At 46.1% G+C, this 21583-nt stretch overlaps 1 protein-coding gene across 1 annotated transcript in view; it reads left to right on the top strand.

The window, feature by feature from the left end:
* Positions 1-21583, top strand: part of hivep3b (HIVEP zinc finger 3b) — a 38133-nt gene that overhangs the window by 6903 nt on the left and 9647 nt on the right. The window contains 3 exon segments of the mRNA XM_030102723.1: positions 11573-11618; positions 18692-21035; positions 21245-21537. Of these exon segments, the coding sequence (XP_029958583.1) occupies positions 19043-21035; positions 21245-21537 (2286 nt within the window). The 5' untranslated portion in view covers positions 11573-11618; positions 18692-19042.

The following is a 21583-nucleotide window of genomic DNA, read 5'->3' as shown; positions in this document are numbered from 1 at the left end:
TGGGATTTGTAGCCCAAACAAAGGCAGAGGACTGAGAAAGACGTGTGAGCGCATGTTTGAGGGGAGCGGGAAGCAGAGCGCTGCAGGCGGCTGCTTCAGTCACCTCCGTCTGAGGTGTTACAGTGTTTTTTATTACGTAATGCTCCTGTCCTCAACGGCCTCCGTCAGCAGTCCCCGCGTTAGCGCCCAGGTAGTCCCCCTCCACCTTTCTTCCCTCCCGCTCTCTGCGCTGTCAGCACATCAGAGAGTCGCTGCAGACTTTGATTTTTCATCAACTCTGCTAATATGTTTAATGGCACTCCTCTTGTCCTCTGAGGACGAGCCCCGACCCCCCACCCCACCGCTTCTCCCTCAGCTGATCGGCAGGCATCCGGGCTCGTGAAAGGGGCCTGAGGACAGAAACAAGGACAGGTTATATAGTGAGATACATGGTGTTTCTGGACGCCATATTTCACTCCTGACGCCGGCTCCCACAGGGAGACCAGGAGGCGACAGCATGGGCTCCCCTCCCTCGTCTTCGCTTCTTGTCATGCCTTCTGTCTCTCTCTCTTTTTGTTATTTCTGATGGTGTGACTGGGCTGGAGTCTCCCACCGCCCCTTCAGGAGGATCTTCATTATGGGAGGAGTGCCGAAATCACTCAGAAGAGGGAGAATCTGGACAGAGAGGACAGAGTTTGGAGGACAAGGCAATGTTGCAGGGTTAGGAGAAAAAAAAACCCTTTGTTATTTGGCTGTTTTAAAAAGTTTATTACATAAAAATAAACCTTGAAGCAACTTCGTTTGGATGTCGTCCCTGATGGATTCTTTTCTTGAAAGTTTCCTGATCCTGTGTGTGTTTGAGATGGATGTTTTTGCTGGTCGTTTGAGATCAAGCCGTCCCAGAGTTGCTAGTTCAACAGCAGTTCTCCCCTCATTTGTCACACTTCGTGTTTTGACTCGCATGGTTGCTCTCCTCACGATCGCCATCGCAGATACACAAGCTGCGTGCTATTTGCGTTGATCGAGTTGAATTCTTGCTTTTCCCTTTGTTGCAACATGTTGGTCTTTTATTTCTCATGGAGAGAATCCTCCCAACAGCTTCCTTTGTGGGAAGTATCAGAGTTTCAGGCCATCAATCTATGTAATGCACTGTTTATTGCTTTTCTGTGTAACTACAGTGTTATCAGATTATCCGCAGCGCAGTTTTTCACCCCTGAATGGTGTGCTACGTTGAATCGCTCCTCTCATTTGCCAAGTTTTCACCACTTGGAATGTGTGTTGTCTGGTGGCAGCATTTTTATGAATTTTTTTAATGATCTGTTTAACGTTACAGTTCATTCATGGTGGGCGATCAATCCAGAGATGATGGCCTTGGCGATGAATGGATGGATAATGACCATGTAAACTATTTCCTGTGGTTTAAAGCCGTTGTTATATGTAGATGTTTGGGTATAACGTGTAGTAAACCAATCTGAGTACAGTGTTTTTTTTCTTCCCTTTAAAGACAAGTTGCTGCGTCTGCAGTGTTATTTACTAAATATTACTTAACCTACTTCATTTATCCATCTCCAAGTAGTTTCATCCATCGGTTACACTGACATTTGGTTACAGGCCAGACCTGTTAGTCATCTTTGTTTTCCTCATTTCATCTAACAAAGCAGGCATTCAGACTCACCAGAGCAAAAACTGCTAAAAATTAAAAACGGGTATAAATTAACTGAGGTGATTTTGAGTGTGTCAGCTTTTGGTTTGGTGTCAGTGTGTTCTGGTGATTATATACTGTACCTACATGCATGTTTAGTTGTGTGAATGATAACGGAAATCCTGGAAGTCAAATCAGTTAACGTGACTCAGTCCTTATCCTTAAATCTTTGTCTCCATCTTTGAGACTGTTGACTTTGTAGCGTTGTTTGGATATCGTTTCATCAGTGATAAAAGTTACTCTATTCACAAGTCTCCAGATTAGATATTCTCTGTTGGCAGATTTGCTTTTTTAATTGCTCACTGGAGGACACATCATGCCATTTGCTTAAATCAGGTGAGTTTAAGTTTATTACTTACTCACAGGTTTTTGTAGTTTCCCAGAAACCATTCATCCTTGTAGAAAATGTAGTTTAAAAACAAACTTTGCACTATGGCTGAGAGAGCATCTCCTAAAGGCAAAAACTGTCAAAAGTTTGGGATCACTTCCAACTTTAAAAAAAAACAGAGAGAGGGAATGTTGTGCAACGTGTGTGTTTTCCAATTACTTGGTTAATCACTGGAATATTCGGCAGAATATTGGACTGCAATAAGAACGGATAGTTGCAGAGGTGATATTCAGTGAAGTAGCTGAAGTAGCTGAACTGCTGGAATTTGGCTGTTTTTATGAAAAAAAAAAAACTAGAAATGGTTATTTTAGAGTTCAGCATCTTCCATTCATTAACTATAATCGGAACGGCAGGAGAGAGTTTCTCACAGATGTTCATGTATGACCTGACGGAGTGATATTGTGAAAATTCAGAGTCATGTGACCTCGGATAACGTGTTATGTGGTCGTAACTGAAGAATCTGGTTTTATCAGTCAGAATCTGCTTGTGGTTCTTCTGACCTCAAGCATTTGTTTTCCATATAATAGGTAGAAGTTTCAGAATGGATTATTATCGTAGATGGAGATATCTGTGCAACGATGCCAGAGTTCAGACACTGAGTCCCTTTGTGGCAGGAGTACAAACAAAACTAGATTTCTGCTGAAATCAAAACATTAACTGTTTTCCACATTGTCCCAGGTTATGTTATCTCACAGTGATTTTTAGGTATTGAAAAAACACCTTCATTCAAACCAGCTGCAACCTGATGTTCAGTGAATCCAGAGGATTTGATAGTGGTAGGAAAAAGCAGTTTCGCTCTCCAGGCACATCTGGATCTTTGAATCGAAGGCCGTGAATCCAGAAGCAGAAAACTGTTGAAATTCCATCAGCAGAAATGAAACGCTGTCAGAACAGCTGCCCTGGGGTGCATAAAAAGACACTGCTGTTCAGACTGTATGTTTGTGAAACAAATGCTCGCCGGCGGAGGGATAAAACCCGGGCAGTTTGCTGTCACATTTTACTTCAAAGCCAAGATTGACGGGACATATAATCTGTATTTTTCCCCTTTCTGTTCCTGAGAGGAGACGCGCAGGTTGGAGGAGAACACTGTCAGTCACCTCATTGTTCTTAAACAAGCTGCAGCCAGCCACAGAAACTCTGCACACACATGAATAAGCAGTAAACCACAACTCCAGGCAGCTGTAACATAATCTGAGGGAGTTTTATTCAGCTTAATAAATTGCCTTTAATATGAGTGAACTGGGCAGGTTAACTGTTTCTGGTTGTACTATTTTTTTTTTTTCATGCTTTATCTTCAAATAGTATGTAGGATTTACTCTTTTTGTAGATTGGAACACAGTGGAGAGGCCTTGATGCACCAAACCTGAAATCATTCGTACCCCGGGCAAATATTTTTTTTCAATGTTACTTTTTGTCAACCAGCAACCGGAAAAGACAGACTGTGGAAAAACAAACTGTCAGCTTTTATTAACATTTGAGTATAAAAGTGTAGAAAAACAAAAAATTACGGAAAAGATTTGATTGGTTTAACAGTCAAAGTTTTTTTATATAGATTTTTGACAGAGAAAGAATAATTTTGGAAATGCTGACAGTCCCCCCCCCAACAATGGTGCTTCCTGTACATCGTCTTATTATCTTTTGGAGGAAGTCTGTGTCATCTCCAGTCAGAAAAAAAACAAACTTGCTGGTTGAATAAAAGTAACTTTTGCCTGGGGCATGAATAATTTCAGGCTTAAGTGTGGAAGAAAACACGAAGCGTTCTCTCGAGCCAGTGTTTGATTTGTAGATCTCAGCTCCTGATGGTGACCACCTTCACTAAACTCCAAAACCACCGCTGCTCCCATGTGAAGGGCTTATTCTGAATTAAAAAAAAAAAAAAAAAGAACGCAAGTCTTGGATGTGGGTGATTGTGCATTGTGAAATGCATGCCCATTAAGTGTTTAATTTATTTAAATAAATCCCTGCGTCACCTTTCTATTCAGTGCTCTGCTGAAAGAGAAATCAATTAGTCACTTAGAAGATATTTATTCACGTCAACAAAACTCTGTTCAGCGTTCGAACCTCCCGACTTGCTGCAGTTTCCTCCGCTGTCATTACAGTTTGTGCTGCATCATATCTTCACTGCCACCCAGCCCACCACCAGCGGTGTCAAAGTGATGCTCGTTGCTCCCCGGGAGCCATCTCCAATTGGTTGCTATTTATAGGACTCTATCTCTAAACATCTATGTAATGTACAAGGTTGAGAGAGCATCCGCATTCTTGGTAAAGTGTGTCTTCCCTGTTTGTTTAAACAGAAAGAGAAAGCTCTCCTATCAGATGATTTCTTTTGTTGTGTGCTTTTTACTTGCGGATAATCACACCACAAAGTGTTTAAGAATTCATTCATTCCAATTACCTGAGAATACATACTTCTCTCCTCTTCTCTTTCTGTGCTGCACATTCCGGTGTGACTGTCTGCACTGAAACCATCAGATGCTGGAGGTTGAGCTTTACTTCATGCTTGATCATTTTCTGTAACCAGAACAGCAGTCGGCTCCTTCCCTCGAATAACAATGATGTGTAGCGGTGAAGGTGCCATAAATAACTGAGCAACCGTTTAGGATATTGTCCTCATTATGTTTACTTATTAGGGAGCAGATCAAACTTCAGCAACAGACTTTTCATTGGCTATTTTACAGTCCAGTCATCCGGAAGCCATCAAATCAGAATTTATGGGAGGTTTTCTCCTCCGTAACAGCCGCTCTGCTCTTCTGAAGCGTGCTGCCGATGTACCTGGAGCACCCCCCCCCCCCCCCCCCCCCCCCGCGAGGCTGCGGGGTTATCCAGTAACTTGGCCGAACGGAAAGCTCTTCCAGTAAACGCTCCCACCGGGGAAGCGTTCCCAGAGGTAACACACCGACCCGGAGGAGACGGCGAAGCCCGGCTTACGGCACGCTGTCAGGCGGCGCTCCAACCTGTATTGGATGACACAGCGGCCGCCCATACCAAGACGAGAACTAACAGAAAATCGATGTAACCAACCGCCTATCCTCCATCAATACAGCGAGCCTGTTGGGCTTGCCGGCCTCTACTCCCTCCCGCTCTTCCTCTTCTTCTTCCTTCAAAGTGCAGACGGCACCTCTATTTTAAGGACATCTTTGTTTCTCCGCTCTGTTCAAACGATGAGGCTCAGAGGATGAGTGGGATGCCGGAGCACGAGGGAGGAGAGGTGGCGAGCTGGCCGGTGGAGTCGGGTTTCATTCTGCGCCAGATCTTAACGAAGCGCCGACAGCTGGAGGAATGCGCCGCTAATTCCCCGAACACGGGTCACGTGACCTTCGTGCCTGGTTACCTTCCAGAGAAATCTGGACAATTTGTGTGGCCAGGAGAAAGAAAAATGTACATCGGTGCATGAGCGCGGCGTATAAATTATCTGCGGTCTGTGACTACGTTGTGGACTTGGGCGGCGGAGTGCTGTGTGGCCTTCCCTAGTGGCTAGTCGAGTCTGTACCTCCCGGCAACGATGTGAGCAGCCGGCGACACATTTCTGTCTGTCTGCTAATGCAAAATGGGCCAGCTGGTCTGCAGGAGATCAGACCGTGTTGAGCTAGCAAGGCATTCACATTTGATACAGGAATATTTTTTATTTGGCAAAACCAGTCCAGGATGGAGCTCAGTTCATTCAAAGGAAGTGTGTGTTTGCTTGTTCTTTGCTTGTTCCTGTGATTAGGCAGCTTGAAGATATGTCCATCAGCCTGGATGTTAAAGTTCTCAATGCTTGCCTGAACGTGCGGCCAATCTCCTGGTCCATCGTCAGATTGCTCATGACGACGAGGGGAAAACCGTGGTGCTGATCTGTTTCCCTTGCTGCTTCGCCACCACGAGGAAAGAAGCAAGTAAAGGTGAATTATTTATCTGTTGTAATTGTTCTCTACGATTATTCCGGAGAGATGGAAAACCCTCCAGTGTGAGCATGCAGTAATCAGGTTACGGCTGACATGTGTTTGTATTTCCTGCAGATTCAGCGTTTAAACGCACACAGAGATTTACCCAGTCGCTGTTGGACTCTTTTGCCTTGATTGCTGCGTGTGATTGATGAGCTGCTTCACCCCGCCGTGGAGCTGCAGTCTCAAGATATGGAGGCTGAACATTACTCACACATTTCAGGACCTTTAGACGATGTTTTCAGACGCCGGATGGTGTGACTGTCGCAGCACACGCAGTGAAGACGTGAAGTGACCACGGAGCCTTCTGTCTCTGCCTTTCTCCTACGCGTTTGCACATGCTGTTTTTCTCCTGCGTCTTGTTATTCTCCGTCTCGCGCCCTTTGCTTCCCCCTCCGCGACACACGCGCCTGCACGCATTTCCACTCTCAGAGAAAGGAGCGCGCCGGCAGACGGGCCGCGGCACATGGTGTTTGTGTATAAGCGCGTTGGGTTTGAAGGGCGACTGACGAGGTGTTGATGCGTCAGGAGAGTCTCTGAACGTAAACCCACACTTAGCCTGAACGGAGCCGTTTGTCCCAGTGGGTAGCAGTGACTCCAGCCGGCCGGGCTTCGGGTAAACTCCCCGATCAGAGGGATGCCCCCCTTTTTTGCCAGACCCGGGACGGAACGGCGGGATGCAGGACGCCGCGAGACGCTCGGCGGCCCCGGTTCCTGTGTTTGAACACGCTCGGGCCGAGCGTCCACCTGTTGACTCTTCCCTCATGTCTGTGTTTGTGCAGGCGGCGCTAAAAGCACAGGCAGCTCCAGCCGAACGGCTCGAATTAACATAGTAGCAGGATGCAGAGATGTGCAGATAAGGCATGGCGCCAGATCATGTAGGAGTCGAGCAGCGCCAGTACCTGTTGCAGCTCCACTCAGAATTCAGCCTGAAAGAGAAAACTAGCATAGACTTTCGCATTATAGACATTAGTTATTTTCATATGAAACGGCTAACTTCAGCAAAGCCACGAAAAAAAAAAACATCGCTGAAGCTGTCAGAGAATTAGAAATGACTCAAACAGCAATTTTTCTAACTTCTACCTCTTGAAAAAAATACTGAAAAGGCAAATATTCATTGTTATATAGTTCAAAAATTTTTATTCAACACATCACTAAAAACATGTTTTTTTTCATCAGTTTTTTTTATACTAAGAAGTTTCAAGGCTTCTTAAAATTCAAATTACAATAGTTTTAGTGCCTAACTAATAAAACATAAGAATATGATCCTATGATTTATTATGCTTGTAGAATCTGCATTGTTTTGTAATAACTCTTAAAAAAAGAAGTTTCCATTGTATCAACGTTTTTAATTGTGGAGTATTATGTGCGTTTAAAGCGTCAGCTGTAGGTTTTGTCCACTCCATTCATTTAATTGAAGACCTTTGTCTCATCCCAGGGTTGCCTTTCGGTCAATTCTTCTCGATTCACACCGCGACGGAGATGCCAGAGAGCAAATATGAAGCAGCTGACTGTGAAAGATGGGCACGGCGAGCTGCGTGGGAGAGTGTGCTCTGCGATCTTGACATCCACGCATCAGTGAAACTTGTGGGCACGGAGAGGTTAGCTTCTGAAAATGTCAGTTCCCCTTTCTATATTTATCCACTCCCGGCCCATGCCTCGTCACTCTATCATTTCTTTTGCACGCCGCCCATCCTGCAGTTTGAAGGCAGGTGATGCTTATTTGGCAGACAGAGAAACTCCTTACAAGGTTTTTTTTTACTTTTTTGGCTGTAGTTGTTTCCAAAGTATAATTGTACCCCATTCTAAAGATGTGCGCTGATACTGTTGACAGCAGCTTTAATGACAAGGTTTACACAAGTATCACAAATTGTTAATGATAGATTATCTCTATATAAGGTATCTTTTACCATTTTGGAGACTTTACTCAGACCTGGAGACATGTTTTCCAACGAGCCTTCCTTATAATATAAAGTTTACTTTGGAGCATATAGAGACAGTGATGCTTATTAATGCTTCAGCTCCACGGAAAAGGAAAATATAATGAGGCGAAGTTGCTGCAAAGGGAGAACTGACTATTTTTTTCTTTATAAGAGAAAATGTGTGCAATAGACTGAAAAGGAAAACAAAGAATCCCTTCAAAACAATATAAAGTGGCGATCCTGAATGAAACAGAGCGCAGTGGGTCTTTTGATGTTTTACAGTATTAGATATCATATCTGCCGAGGGGAAAGTATCGATCGGCATTAACAAAAGACGGGCGGGCTGAACTCCATTAGCGGGCCGGCTGGTTGCACATTTGAGACCACCCGACACGTGCGCCTGCTTTTTCTGCTTCACTAGCTTCATTTGGTGCGCAAAGATACAGCTGTTGAATCTTGAATCTTTTGAACGTCGACCAGTTTATGTGTGCAGGACAAAGTATTAAAAAGAGTCGTGCAAAATTGTGCTCAGTTTTTATCCCGGCTTTATGCTTTTGTGACACGTGGGTCAGTTAAAGCACAAGTCAGAAGCGTGAAGCCGTTTCTGCCTCAACTCGCATTTTGCATTCAGTTCTCTAAATTAGCCTACCTTTTTTTGCCACAGCTGAAAAGGACTAAATTGGAGTTCTCATTTTAGGCAGAAACCCACGCCAGATGATGCACTTGATGGATGGTTGAACGGCGTCTGCAGGCCTTTCTGCACACACTGCTCGGTCTGTCCCCGTGACTTTAAAAACCACATAGAAACTCTCCTCACATGGTGCCATTGAGGGCAGAGCCTGCATTTTGTCTTCTGGCCTTTATGACACTTTCATTTTGTACTTTTTTTTTTTTTATTGCCCCAAAGTAGCGACTTTCTAAGGAAAAAAAATTGTTGCCACTATTTCCTTATTTAAGAAGCTGAATCTCAGTTAATGCTGACAATTTGACCTTTGAGCGCCATTAAACAAGTCAAATAAAGTAGTTCCCTTTTAATAGTTCCACTTCTGATATTTGCTGCATTTCCCTCAATCACTGTTTTAGTTCGGAAATGGTCATAAACTGATTTTATCTAACTGTTGAAGAAGCAGAGGAATTCCTGTTTGCCTCTTTAGATGTTTTTCAATCACTACAAGATATAATAATGCATGAACTCCGCTCAGTCAAGCTCACCGGTTATTAATTACCAAAGCAAACCAACAGATGTTGTATTTTATCAGAGCGAGGTCAAGTTTTATGTCATCCAGCAGTGTTTATGACCATTTATTTCAAACATGGAGGATAAAAACATTTACTTCAGTATTTACCGTATTTGGCTCAGTGTTTTTTTTTTCCCCCCCCTAAACAAATACACACAGGTGTGTTGGTGTTGCATCACAGAGGCTTCAGTACAGCAGGCAGGCTCCTCTTTAAATGGATCTAGTTTCTATCATAATACCACAGTCCTATGGACGGGGGGGGGGGGACGTTGACAGTACGGCCACACACCTGAAATAATCGGCCCCTGAAACAGAAAGAACACTTTCTGAATACTCCTATATTTGCGCACTTTACTGCTCATGTCTGCAGTTTATGGGGTGGAAGTCCAAAAATATGTCATCTGTATGGCTGCCTGTAAACGCACAAACCACTCATTGGGTCTAAATTACACTCTGCGGCTGCTCCAGAAATGCAACCTTCACGTGAAGCATGACGTTTGTGTTTCAGGTGTCAATTATGTCGACATTATATTATATTTGTGTGTGTGTGTGTGTGTGTGCGTTACACATGAAATCGCCCCCCTACCTCGCAGGGAAAACCCTTGTTTCCATTTAATGTATAGGAGCGCGGATTTGCATACTGTGAGTCTGACATGCTTTGAGCCGTTGAGCAGCATATGGTTCCTATTTATTACGGCGTAATGAAAGCTTCCTCTCATGCCGTCACAATGCTTGCTTTTCCAGTTTTTAAACGATCATCTCATTTGCGGATGCTTTCGGGGCGGCTCAGCCGAACACATCGAAGCTTTCTCCGGAGCTCCTAACCAGTCTGTGCATCTGCCGCTCAGTCGCCAGGCCCCCGTTAATTGTTACGTCTGTGGAGAACGACTTTCCTGTCAATCATCCCGACAGTGGCAGTTTTGTTCCCGGGCCTCTGCCCTCCCCTCTGACACTTTCCCGTCAGAACCCCTCAGTCTGAGGAACAGAGGACAAAGGAATGACGGATGGGTGAAGGTCCCTCACAGGGAAGTACAGTATAGAAGGTGTGTGCAGCGAAGAGTCACAATGAGCACATTCAAGGCGGGGACAATGCGGCGCTTCGGCCGGCAGCCTGTGAGAGCCGCGTAGCATCGGGCCGGCGCAGTCCCTGACTGCGGTCAGCCATCGGCCCGGCCGAGCCCGTGGTCATCACACGGGTCGCCAACAACATCCCCATTGACTGGAACCCAATAAACTACGAGAGCAGAGAGGATGGGACATGTGGACGGTATTTAAACAAGCGCGCTTTCAAACGGATGTTTCAAGCGCAGGGCCGGAGAGGAAAAACAAAAAGGGAAAGGACAGTAAGCAACTGGAGGAGGAGACAATCGGCCTTTCCTGTCGGCTCACGCCGTCGTCCGGCTGCGAGTCCCACCGAGCCGCCACGTGTTGCTGGCCCGTATGGATCCGTGCCCCCCCTGCCTGCCTTGTGATCAGCAGCCCAGCCGTCCTCCCTCTCTGTGTGCCGGCTCGTCGCTGTGCGAGTGTGTTTATTTTAGAGTGTGTGACTCACACTTCCTGTGCTCTGCCAGTGAAATAAAGCTCTATGGAACAGCAGGACCTCCGTTCATTCTCAATTCTCTCTCTCTCCCTCTCCCTCTCCCTCTCTGCCTCTCTCTCTCTCTCTCTCTCTCTCTCTCTCTCGTTGCACTGCTGATAGGCCCATCCCAAGTTCTGCGTAATGCGGGGGCTTGCTTGAATGGATGCCACTCTGGAATTCATTTACAGATGCAGCGCGGTGTCACTGTGGCTGTATCTGCAAGATTTACATAAACAGGACGTGCTCCTCAACGCATGGAGTTACTCGCATACGAAGCAGGCCCATCCTTCTCCTTCACCCATCACTTACGATGAGAAAACCTTGTTGATAAGGTGGCGATAATTCCGAGGACTCACCTCCAGGGTTCTGTGTAGCGGGGGGGGAAAACCCCGCGTCGGACCTGTTTGTAATCCTGCCTGTCGGCGCCGTGCCATAGCTGCCAGAGGAGTTTGAGCTAAAGCAGCAGCAGCAGCCCGTTCTGTCCTGAATGTGTGTGATTCTCAGGCTCACAGTCCCGCCTCAGCCTGCACTTTGGTTACTTTGGCAATAAAGCCATTAATAATTTTACTGCGGTTGTGGAGATGATGGTATTTCTCAGAGATGCTGCCCGAGTCGCAGGCTGCATCTGTACAGTGGAAATAATCATTCAGTTTCTCCCTCTCCCGTTCTCACATCACTCTGTTTTTGCCTTACCCCCAGCTTCTCTCTCTCGCTCTCGCTCTCTCTCTCTCTCTCTCTCTCTCTCTCTCTCGCTCTCTCTCTCTCTCTCTCTCTCTGCAACACACCCACTCAAACAGTCATATCCGCTCTCACTCTCTGGCTCTCCCTGCTTGTCTCACAGAGCCTGTGAAGCGTCTCCGAGGGGGAAGACCAGACTGCTCTGTCAGGTAATCTAAACTCTGTCTGCTCCTCTCTCTCCCGCTCTGCACCAGTCCGACTCTTCATTTTCCTCCGTCCGTCTTCGCCTCTGATTTTAATCCATCTCACTCGCTCTCTCTCTCTCTCTCCTCGGCCATTCCTCTCATATCTTCTCCTCTGCGATCAAACTTAAGCTGTCAAGGGAAGCAAATGAGATATTTAGATATTGCAGCTGTTGTGTGTGATGCAGTGTGTGGACTCTGTGGTACTTCTTGCACATTTAAAATTTGATCGCCATACGTTCCAGGTAGGGACATCAGAGGAGCGTGTCAGAGTTTATCTCGTCTGTGAAAACTCGTTTTAACAGGTTTTGAGTGACACACCTGAGATATGCCAACAGGTGTGCACATCAACGTCACGACACTGAGATGGGAAGTCAGTCAGAGTTGTTGTTTGGCTGAGAGTCTCGTTTGTGGGACGGGGCTCGGCGAGCGCCCTAAGTAACAGGTACCGTGTTTATAGTTTCAAGAAAATAGTTTTTTTTTTTCTTTATTGAACGAATGAAAAAGTGAGCAGTTTTGAAGCATATTGTGAGTTGTAATTAAAACTGTCAAACTAAGAGCCGACAAAAAGGAAGATTTCCATTCAAGAAAATGCCGAGCCGCAGATTCCATAAAGGAACATCTGCTAATGTGCAACTGACTCGGAGTTGTGGTCACTTTCTTTTTCCAACAGTTGATTCTGTCGCGAGAAGTAGCAGATTTTTCTGCTGCCAGGGATTTTATTGGAACTCCTGAGTGCAGCCGTCCCTCCCGCCGTGGAGGTGTGCATTTCCCCGCTTCTCCTCTGGCTTGTGTTTGATTTAAAGACCCGGTATTGACCCGCAGTTTGCCGGCTCGTGTTTAATCAAAAACCAACGCTGCGACAGTTGTGAACTCGCCGGTCTTATCAGAGCCCTGTGAAATCCCTCCTGCCTCGGAGGGACCCAGATCCCGGAGCGACCCACACGGAGCGCAGAGCGAATGAGCCAGGACTCTGGTATGTGGTGTTTTGTCAGACGGCGTCCTCCTCGCCGACAGCCAGCGATATCCCCGAGTGAGTGTGAGTCTCTGAGGTTTCCTGCTTCTCATCCCTCTCTCTCTTTTTTTTCTCATCAACGTAAACCGTCCCTCTGTACACTTCTGCGTTTCTGCAACGGTGGAGGATTTACAGCCTGAGCTTGATTGACACCTCTGTTTCGGTGGTGGTGGCGGCAGGACGAGGGCCGCGATTTAATTTTCCATTTACCTTCCACTCTGGGAATGCTGCAGAGCCTCCTGTGCAGTATCAAATGTTAAACCGCTCTGTGGAGATTTCAGGCCCCATTCGGTGGTTGGAGCGCTCTGGCTGGAGCCCGCTGCCACTCAGAGCGGGCGGGCGGGTGGATGTTAAGGGTCTTACCAGCTTGTCAATGCATGCAGAGGCCAAACAACTCCACTCCTCACTTCCTGCTGCCAGTGTGCGTCTGTAGTCGGAGAGGATGCTGGGAGATAAATTTAGACCTCCAGCTCCTTCTCCATCTGCTGTTGCTCAGAGTAGGTTGGTTTCCATGGGAACCTGCACCAGGCTGCCGCCAGTAGGGAAAAAAAAAAAATGAGAGAGGGAGGTGTGTGTGTATGTGTGTGTGTTTGGGGTGACAGCAGATTTTTTAAGGCACTTAAGAGAGGTTTATCTGTTCTCAAGGTACAAGATTATTTCATTTTCAGCCCATGTTTTTATCCCTCATCCCATCTGAGAATCGACGGGGAAAAATTAACACGAACTCTGCCGCCACTGTCCCTCTATGAATGAGAAGGAACGGTTTACTGTGACACTGGGACGAATCTCCCACACTTCTTACTGAGCACAGGCAGCTTTGAATGTTTGTTTTTGTGGGATTTGCAAGCGAGCAGCGCCGGACTTATTAGGCAGAGCAGGGCTGACGGTGGGGGACGGCGTGTGACAGTGTGTGACAGCACGTGGGTGTGTGAAGGAGATGCGAGTCCTGCCGTGCGTCAGGTCTCCCTCGGGTACCTGCATCAAGTGCCTGTTTCTGCTGACGGGGCCCTTTTTGCATGTAAACACATTGGGCGGACGTTTCCTCACTCATTCTGTCTCCTCTCGTCTCGGCGGACCGGTCGTTAATCACATTTTTTGGCGCAGACACCAGAAACGAGTCCGCACAACAAATCGCTGAACACGCTGTGAGGCTGAACGGTAATACTACGACGGAGAAGGTGGACTGATTTGAACACAATGCCTGTCGCTCTTATGTCGACGTTACAGTTTGGTGCCAAACGGAACAATACAGTGTTGTATAGCAGCTGGAACCGTGGCTTTTTGCTCAAACCGTACTCTGCTCTGGAAGTAGAGTGAGCGCCTCTGCTCCACTGTCATCAGGAAGATTGGACTAATCTAAGTAATCCGGGGGATTTTACCAGAGGTTTTTTTTTTCTTTTTTTTTTTCCAAAGGAAGCAGATCTGTTTCAAGGGAAACCCCTGACGATACTGCAGGGATGTTGGCCGAGGAAAGCCATTGTGGGTCACTTGAGGGCAGCGCAGCTGACAGGCTGGTCAGATCCGTCAGAGCGTGTTTGAGGCTGCTGCATATTGGGAGCTTTCGTCTGGGGAGAGCTGAGCTGAGCTGTGTGTGTGCGTGTGCGTGTGCGTGTACGTGTGTATTTTGCTTGAATGTAGGTTGGACTCTGACATTCCTTCGCCTCATCTTCCTGGCAAGCCCCTGACTGTGTGTGTTTCCCCACTCAGACCTGGCAGTCTAGACTGCCATGAATAATGTACGCATTGCTGTTCCCAGGCTTAAAGCCTTCTAATTGCCCTGTTAAAGGGCCGCATCAACAGCTGTGGCTGAGATCATTAAACCTGTACTCCGATAACCACCAGCACGAATAAAGGCATTTATTACAGAAGGGGTCGAGGTGCACAGTTCGTCTTGCTCTCTGTAGCTCCGTCCTGCTCAGTCGTCGTAAGTTCTGTGCACAACGTCATCCTGCAACACATCCAGACCCACATATTTTCACCCATCTTCAAGCCCTCTCCTGTTTGCCTCCTTACGCTCTTATCATTTGCAGCAGTCAATTTTTTAAACTCATTTCTTTAATCAACTGTTTTTTTGTTGTTGTTGTCCTTGTGTTCGTCCTCTGAGTGGTCAAATACTGCCGTTCAATAATCATCTGGTCTTTAACTGGGCTACCATTTGTTGAAGGGTTTGGTGGGGTCTGCCTCCCTCTTGTTGATATACTCTCACTGGCTACTTTATTACACATAACTTGCTTATACTGGCTTGGACTCCCTCTTTACCTTTAGAACTGCTTTGTGGCATCGTCTCATGAACCAGTGTCCTCTGATCTTTTCTTGTCCCTCAGAACACTGCTTCACTGGATGTTTTTCTCTTTTTCGGAGAGTTCTCAGTAAACCCTAGAGCTGGTTGTGTTTGATAATCCCCGAAGATCAGCACTTTATAAAATCATAAGATCAACCAATCATACCATGTTCAAAGTCACTTATATCACCTTCTTTCTCATTTTTATGCTTAGTTTGAGCATCAGAAGCTCATCGTCACCATTTCAAGTAAAGTCAAGTTGAATCTTTTATGAGCCGCTAACACAATAATCCACAGTATCCAGTTAAAACAGACCGATTCACTCTGCTGAGTGGACCACCCTCCTGTGGGCCAAGAATTCCGGCTGGGTGCTGCTGCTCACCAGGTGGTGATACCCCCAGCCTAAACACTCTCAGTGGAGCAGGTGTAAAAGTTCCTGAGGACCTGGAGAGGAAGTTTTCAGTTCCTCGGGCAGCTGAGCTGAGAGAGACGCTGTCGGACTTCGTTCACCGGGGTGTTGATTTGACAGGCCCATGTCAGGTCCTGCGTGATGTTGACACCATATTATTTGAAGCTCTACACTCTCTCCACCTCTGTCCTGCTGATCCTGAGTGGATGGTATGCCCTTTGCGGCTTCTTGGTCTTGCTCATGTTCAGGAGGAGGCTGTTGTCCCGCCACCAGCTCTCCGGGTGGGTGATCTCCATCAGGTACCCCTCATCGTTGTTGGAGATCAAACCCAAATTGAATAGCTTGTTCTTCAGACTGGAAAAAAAAATACTAAATTTATTCTTGGTAACACTTTATTTGAAGCCCCCTTGTATAAGACATTATAAGTAAATTTATAAAGCATTATAATGCCATTATAACACGTGTAGCTATAGTTATAAACATTCATAGATGATCACAATGCCAGGACCTAACCCTAACCCTAATCCTAATCCTATGCTGTATAGTGAGTTATAAAGCATTGTGATCATGTATGAGTGTTTATAACTACTTATAATGTGTTATACTGGGTGCTTAAAGTAAAGTGTTACCTTATTCTTTAATTTTTTGGCCACTTATCCTTTTCAGGATAGGTTGCTGGAGCCAATCCCAGCTGCTTATGGGCGAGGGCAGGGTACACCCTGGACAGCCCATCGCAGGGCCAACACATAGGACAAGACAACCACACACACTCACATTCACACCTTGGGGGAAATTTAGGGTCATCAGTTAGCCTGACGTGCAGGAGTACCCAGAGGGAACCAACACACACGCACAGGGAGAACATGCAAACTCAGCAGCCGGTATTTGAACCCCGGATATTCTTGCTGTGAGGCAAGAGAATTTCACATTGAATTATTTTGTAGGTAATGTCTGTCTTTATAATTATTAGTAGTGTGCTCATTAAAGAGATTGTACTTTAAAAGAGGATGCCAGGTGGGCGTTTATACTATAGTCATGAAACTTTGCCACCTCTAACAATCATCGTTTTGGCAAATATGTTTTGCCTTTTTAAATTATCTTCTTTTATTATCATAATTTCTATTACCTTAAGTTCTAAAATGCCTATTTTAATCACTGAACAGATATTTAAACTTGATTTAAATCTTTTCCACCAGGTTTCATTTTGTCAGTAATTATCACATCGGTCACAGGATGCAGCCCTCTGATTTCTTATCAAATCAGACCTCGTGAAAAACTCTCTACCCAACTTCATTCGTCCTCACTTTAGCTTATCTACCCTGAAAACTCATGTTTGCTTCCAGATGAGCATCTCTAGAAAACTAGAGAAAGAAAATGTTCTGTGGTCCAGATGAGTCAGAGCAGGATAGGAATGAAAATGGACACTTAAATTTCAGTGGTGTAGTTTCACTTTGCTGTGTTGCGTAATTGCAGTGTTTTCCTGAAAATCTACTATAATCAAAGCACTGAGCTGCTTAGAGAAACATACTGGACAGATGATCAGCTGTTAGCAGATGTGGGGAATCGCGGAGATGGAGCCGAGAATCCATCAAGTCGTTTCCAAGGAGAAGAGTGATTGTCTCTGTTTTCCTTCCTCTGTAAACGGCCTCTAATGAAGGCTGACTGTGCGCTGAGTGTGTGTGTGTGTGTGTTGTTTTTAGACATATGGCGCACTTAATGGTGGATCTCATTAAAAAAAAAAGAAATGTCATTACTACATTGCCACCCCTGGAACCTTAAGCTACAATTTTCTGCTGGATCTGTTTATTGTGTCATTAAATCACTGATTCAGTCTTTTCTCCTTCCCCTACTTCACATCACCTTTTTTTATTCCTACCTCATACATATCTCCAATACTATTTTTAAAAAATCCTCACGTATTTTTTTGTCTTCGTCTTCTTCGGTTCAGTTTTTGCATTTGCGGTGCAAACCCTCGGAGCAGACGCATGCTCTCTGCATCATCTCCTGCTGAGGAAGTGAACACCTGAGGGGTTCTCCCTCGGTGAACACTGATCATTGGAGTATTAGTATTGAAGTCTTCCACAGTGAATGGTCCTCTGGATGAGCCAGTGTTGGGCATGACTGCTTAGTACGACCGCTTTAATTTGGCTCCATCAATTCCCAGATTGTATTTTGGTTGGCTTTGCAACAAGAATCCCTTATCTTGAGATGAGAGAGAGTAAGATTTGTAGAAAGTGGGAAATATTACACAACATCCATCTTGATAAAGATGAAACTCCACCTAAGCTCTGTCTCTGAGATTTTGTGATCTTTGTGAACTAGACTGCTCATAAAGTCAAATTTTGTTGTAGTGCAAAAGAGAGAAATATAGGGATAGATCCGTCTTGATAAAGGTACAACTGGATGCTCTGTTAAATTTTGTCTAGGGCTACATCTCCTGTCTCAGCTCTTCATAAACGCTGCACCCTGGTGGCAGTACAGCATGAGCACTGTAGGCTGAAATCCGACTACTGTCAAGTACTTTTATCCACTAGAAAGAAAAACCCCCCTCCATTTACTGTCTTTAGCGCCGGTGCCAGATCAGATAAGCATTTGTTTTGACTCCTTGCCCTGACACTGTGGTCTCCTCTATCGGAGCTTGGACTATGGATGCTGTCGGCTGGCCCTGAGCCACTCTGACTCCTGCAGAGTTGGCCAGTCATCAGTCATATATAATTCCAATATGCTTGTTTAGAGAGCAAGTCTCCGTTAAAAAAACGTTAGAGTTTTTGTCATTTCCTGACATACTTATAGAAACAGTGCTGATGTACTCCAATAGGTACTGTCTGTTACCTTTGAAGAGTTAAAATCAAGACGGATCAAGGCAAAAACTTGTTATTGAAGCAATTACCTCACACTTCACTGAATATAATACCAAGAAATATATCCCTGTTTGTCATAATATGATATGTGGAGGCAATTTTAAGAGGGAGTTTGATAATAGGCCGCTAATGATTTTGGCTGACTACTGCCAACATAACTCTCTTGGCTTCAGGACACTGTTATTTTGTCAGGGAGCTGAAATCATCTTTGCAAGGTCCACATCAGTTTATGCATTAAGTATATACTGTGTTAATGATCTATGGCCTCTGTTAAAATCACTAAAGAAGGAGTTATTTCTCATTACCACAATTTGTTGAGGTGATTTTGTTAAAATCTGCAAAATGGTAATTTTTCTGTCATTTGCAATAACTGTTTTTGATAACCATTTGTTGAACATCTGGTAAATGGAATGTTGTCTCCACATTTATGACTCAGTGCTTCTCTTTTTTTTTCTCTCTCTCTCTCTTTTTTAGACTCATTCTGAAGCTGAACGACTAACACGCTCGACAAGCAACAAAGGAGATGCAGAGAAGACCTTGGGAGGGCTGTTAGAATGGCTGAGGCCAGACGGGAGCAGAAAAGCTTTGTACAGAGAGATGGCCCATGTTTACCTGTATCCATACAGCTCTAGGGCACTTTTTAATGATGCCTCATTTGGTCCTCTTGAATAACTTTTGGCCAAAACTGAAAAAGGTCACTCATTTTGATTTGCAACTCAGTCTGTCAAGGTTCCTCCGCCTCTGACCTCTCTGCTGCTATGCGGTTAGACCAATGAGGCTCCGAGAGCCCTTTGTTACTCATCTGTGAGGCCTCCTCCCCACTCTATGGAGGCTGAGCCCAGCCATTCGGCTGATGGGGATCGCTCAGGACGGCAAGAGCAGCAGCAGCATGTGACAGCTGAATCTTCATTAGGATCTTGTCCACCTCAGCAGCCCCAGCAGCCCCCGAATCCTCGGCCAGTACACAGAGCGTTGGGACGCTTACAAAATCGCCAACCCAAACGCACTGACCTTCTGCTTCGGCTACAGCATCAGCAAGCGGTAGCATGGCAACACTCAGACAGCCAGGGTCCCTCAGGAGGCAGCTTTTTCTCCATGGCCTCACAATCAACTTCACCCCTCCCCTCTACTTCCTGCACCCAGGGTGAGGGTCCCGGGGTCCCATCTCAATCCAGCCAAGAGAGCCAAGAAGTGGTGAGCTCACCCAGAAAGGGTGAAAAGAAGCCACAAAAACCAGGAAAATATGTCTGCACTTTCTGTGGCCGTCCGTGTGCCAAGCCCAGCGTTCTTCAGAAACATATACGCTCACATACAGGAGAGAGGCCCTACCCCTGTGCCCCTTGTGGCTTTTCTTTCAAGACCAAGAGCAACCTGTACAAGCACCGCAAGTCCCATGCTCATCGCATCAAAGCAGGTCTGGCGTCCAGTCGCGATGAACCCAGTTTGAGTGGACCCGAGGCCAGTGTTGTTGGGGAAGATCCTGAGGAACACACGGAGGGAGAAAGCACCGAGTCTGAGGAGGAGACTGGCCAACATAGAAAATCATTCTCTAAGGAAATGCTTGTCCAACAGAAAAAAGGAGGAAAGGAGCGGCCGGGAGGGTCAGAGCACAGCCAGAGGCCGGAGGACTCCCAGGCTGTCAAACAAAGACTGGCACTGAGACTTAGTGAAAGAAAGCGTGGCCCCATGGCTTCTCCTGATGACCCACCTTCCTCCCTTTCCACCTCATCTTCTTCTTCTCTCGGCCCTGGTAGTAAGGGGAGCACAGAGTCTGGCTACTTTTCTGGATCGGGCAGCACTGACCTGTCCCAAGTTAGTCCCCCCAGTTCCAGTGCCAAAACCTACGCAGAAATTATTCTTGGGAAATATGGAAGGTTGGGAGGACAGCAGCGCAGTCCGCACCAACAGCAGCCTCATTCTTCACATTCCTCATCCTCAGGAACAGAGGATAAGAGCATTCCTTTTGCTGTACCCAAAACTCAAGTCATAGAACACATTACCAAGCTCATCACTATCAACGAAGCCGTAGTGGACACCAGTGAAATTGACAGTGTTAAGCCTCGTCGCTCGTCCCTCTCCAGGAAAAGCAGCTCAGAGTTGCCTAAATTTGCAACCCCTAAGGATCCCTACACACTTGATCCTACAGGAGGATCTGCAGGCCCCAGTAGTTTGAGGCAGCTTCAGAGTCCTGAGGTAGACCCACAAAGTACACAGGAGCTGTCCACAGTGCCTCTTCTCAGAAGCCATTCTATGCCATCATCTACCAGCCAAGAAGAGTCCCTCGCCCCAGGTACTATGTCTCCCAGAGGTTTCCGCCTCTGCCAGTCATTTGATGAGCAGCAAGCTGTGGTGGCAGAGATGAGAGTTGGCCATGCTCAGCGGATGCTTCGGCGCCAGCCGGCAATAGAAGTTCCTTTGGGAACTGAGATGTTAGAGGACACTAGTCTAACGTCCTCTTCAGCCACAGACACTGAACTAGGCAGGCAGCCCCTTCATCAGCCAATGCATAAGATTCCCAGCTTATTTGAATGTGGAGCATGTGGGGCCCACTTTCAAAACACTGAAGGCCTGGAGGCCCACAGAAGCATCTGCCGAGGACAGGAAAAAGAGAGTAGCGATACAAGTAAAGCGACCCGTGAAGATCGCCCCCTGATGATGCACTATAAATTTCGAGCACTAGCAATGGCTGTGAGGAAGAGGAGGAAAGAGGAAAGCCTGGAAGAGGATCCTCCCAGCCCTGGATCTGTAGCTACGTCAGGCAGCTTTGCAGGCCTCATTCCAGTGCCAAGCAGGCAAGAGCACAGCCAGACCCTTTCAGGTTTGTTTATCTATCACTGTACTTTGATGTCATCTAATGCTGGGATGAGGAAAGTGAATATTTAGCCTGCAGTCTGTATCACTATTTTGAAACAAGACCATATACTACCTATAAATGACCTGAATAAATAGACAGCTGATTGTCATATGTAAGAAGTTTGATATGAATAATATAATGTGAGTTGATTCCTTTTTTGTGCTGTTTGTCAGGTGTGTCTTCACAGACTGAGCCAAATCAACAGCAGCAGCAGCAGGAGAGGAAAGGTGTGTCTGTCATCCAGCATACTAGCTCTTTTGAGAAGCAGGAGAGCATATCTATGGAAAGTCAAGAGACGGACCTCAGAGAGAGTCAGCAAACACAACAACCCCAGCCAAAACCATCACCCTCTACATCTCGCCTCATCCGCCAGCCAAACATCCAAGTGCCAGAGATCCTAGTTACTGTGGAGCCTGACGCTGACATGCCATCTGTGTCACCCCCAGTGACGGCATCTTTATCCAAGGTACATGATTATTTAAAAGACCATTTGGCTTTCTATTTTTGTACTC

Source organism: Salarias fasciatus, chromosome 11, assembly GCF_902148845.1.
Source record: "Salarias fasciatus chromosome 11, fSalaFa1.1, whole genome shotgun sequence".
Lineage (NCBI taxonomy): Eukaryota > Metazoa > Chordata > Actinopteri > Blenniiformes > Blenniidae > Salarias > Salarias fasciatus.
This window is presented reverse-complemented; position numbering and strand designations above follow the sequence as displayed.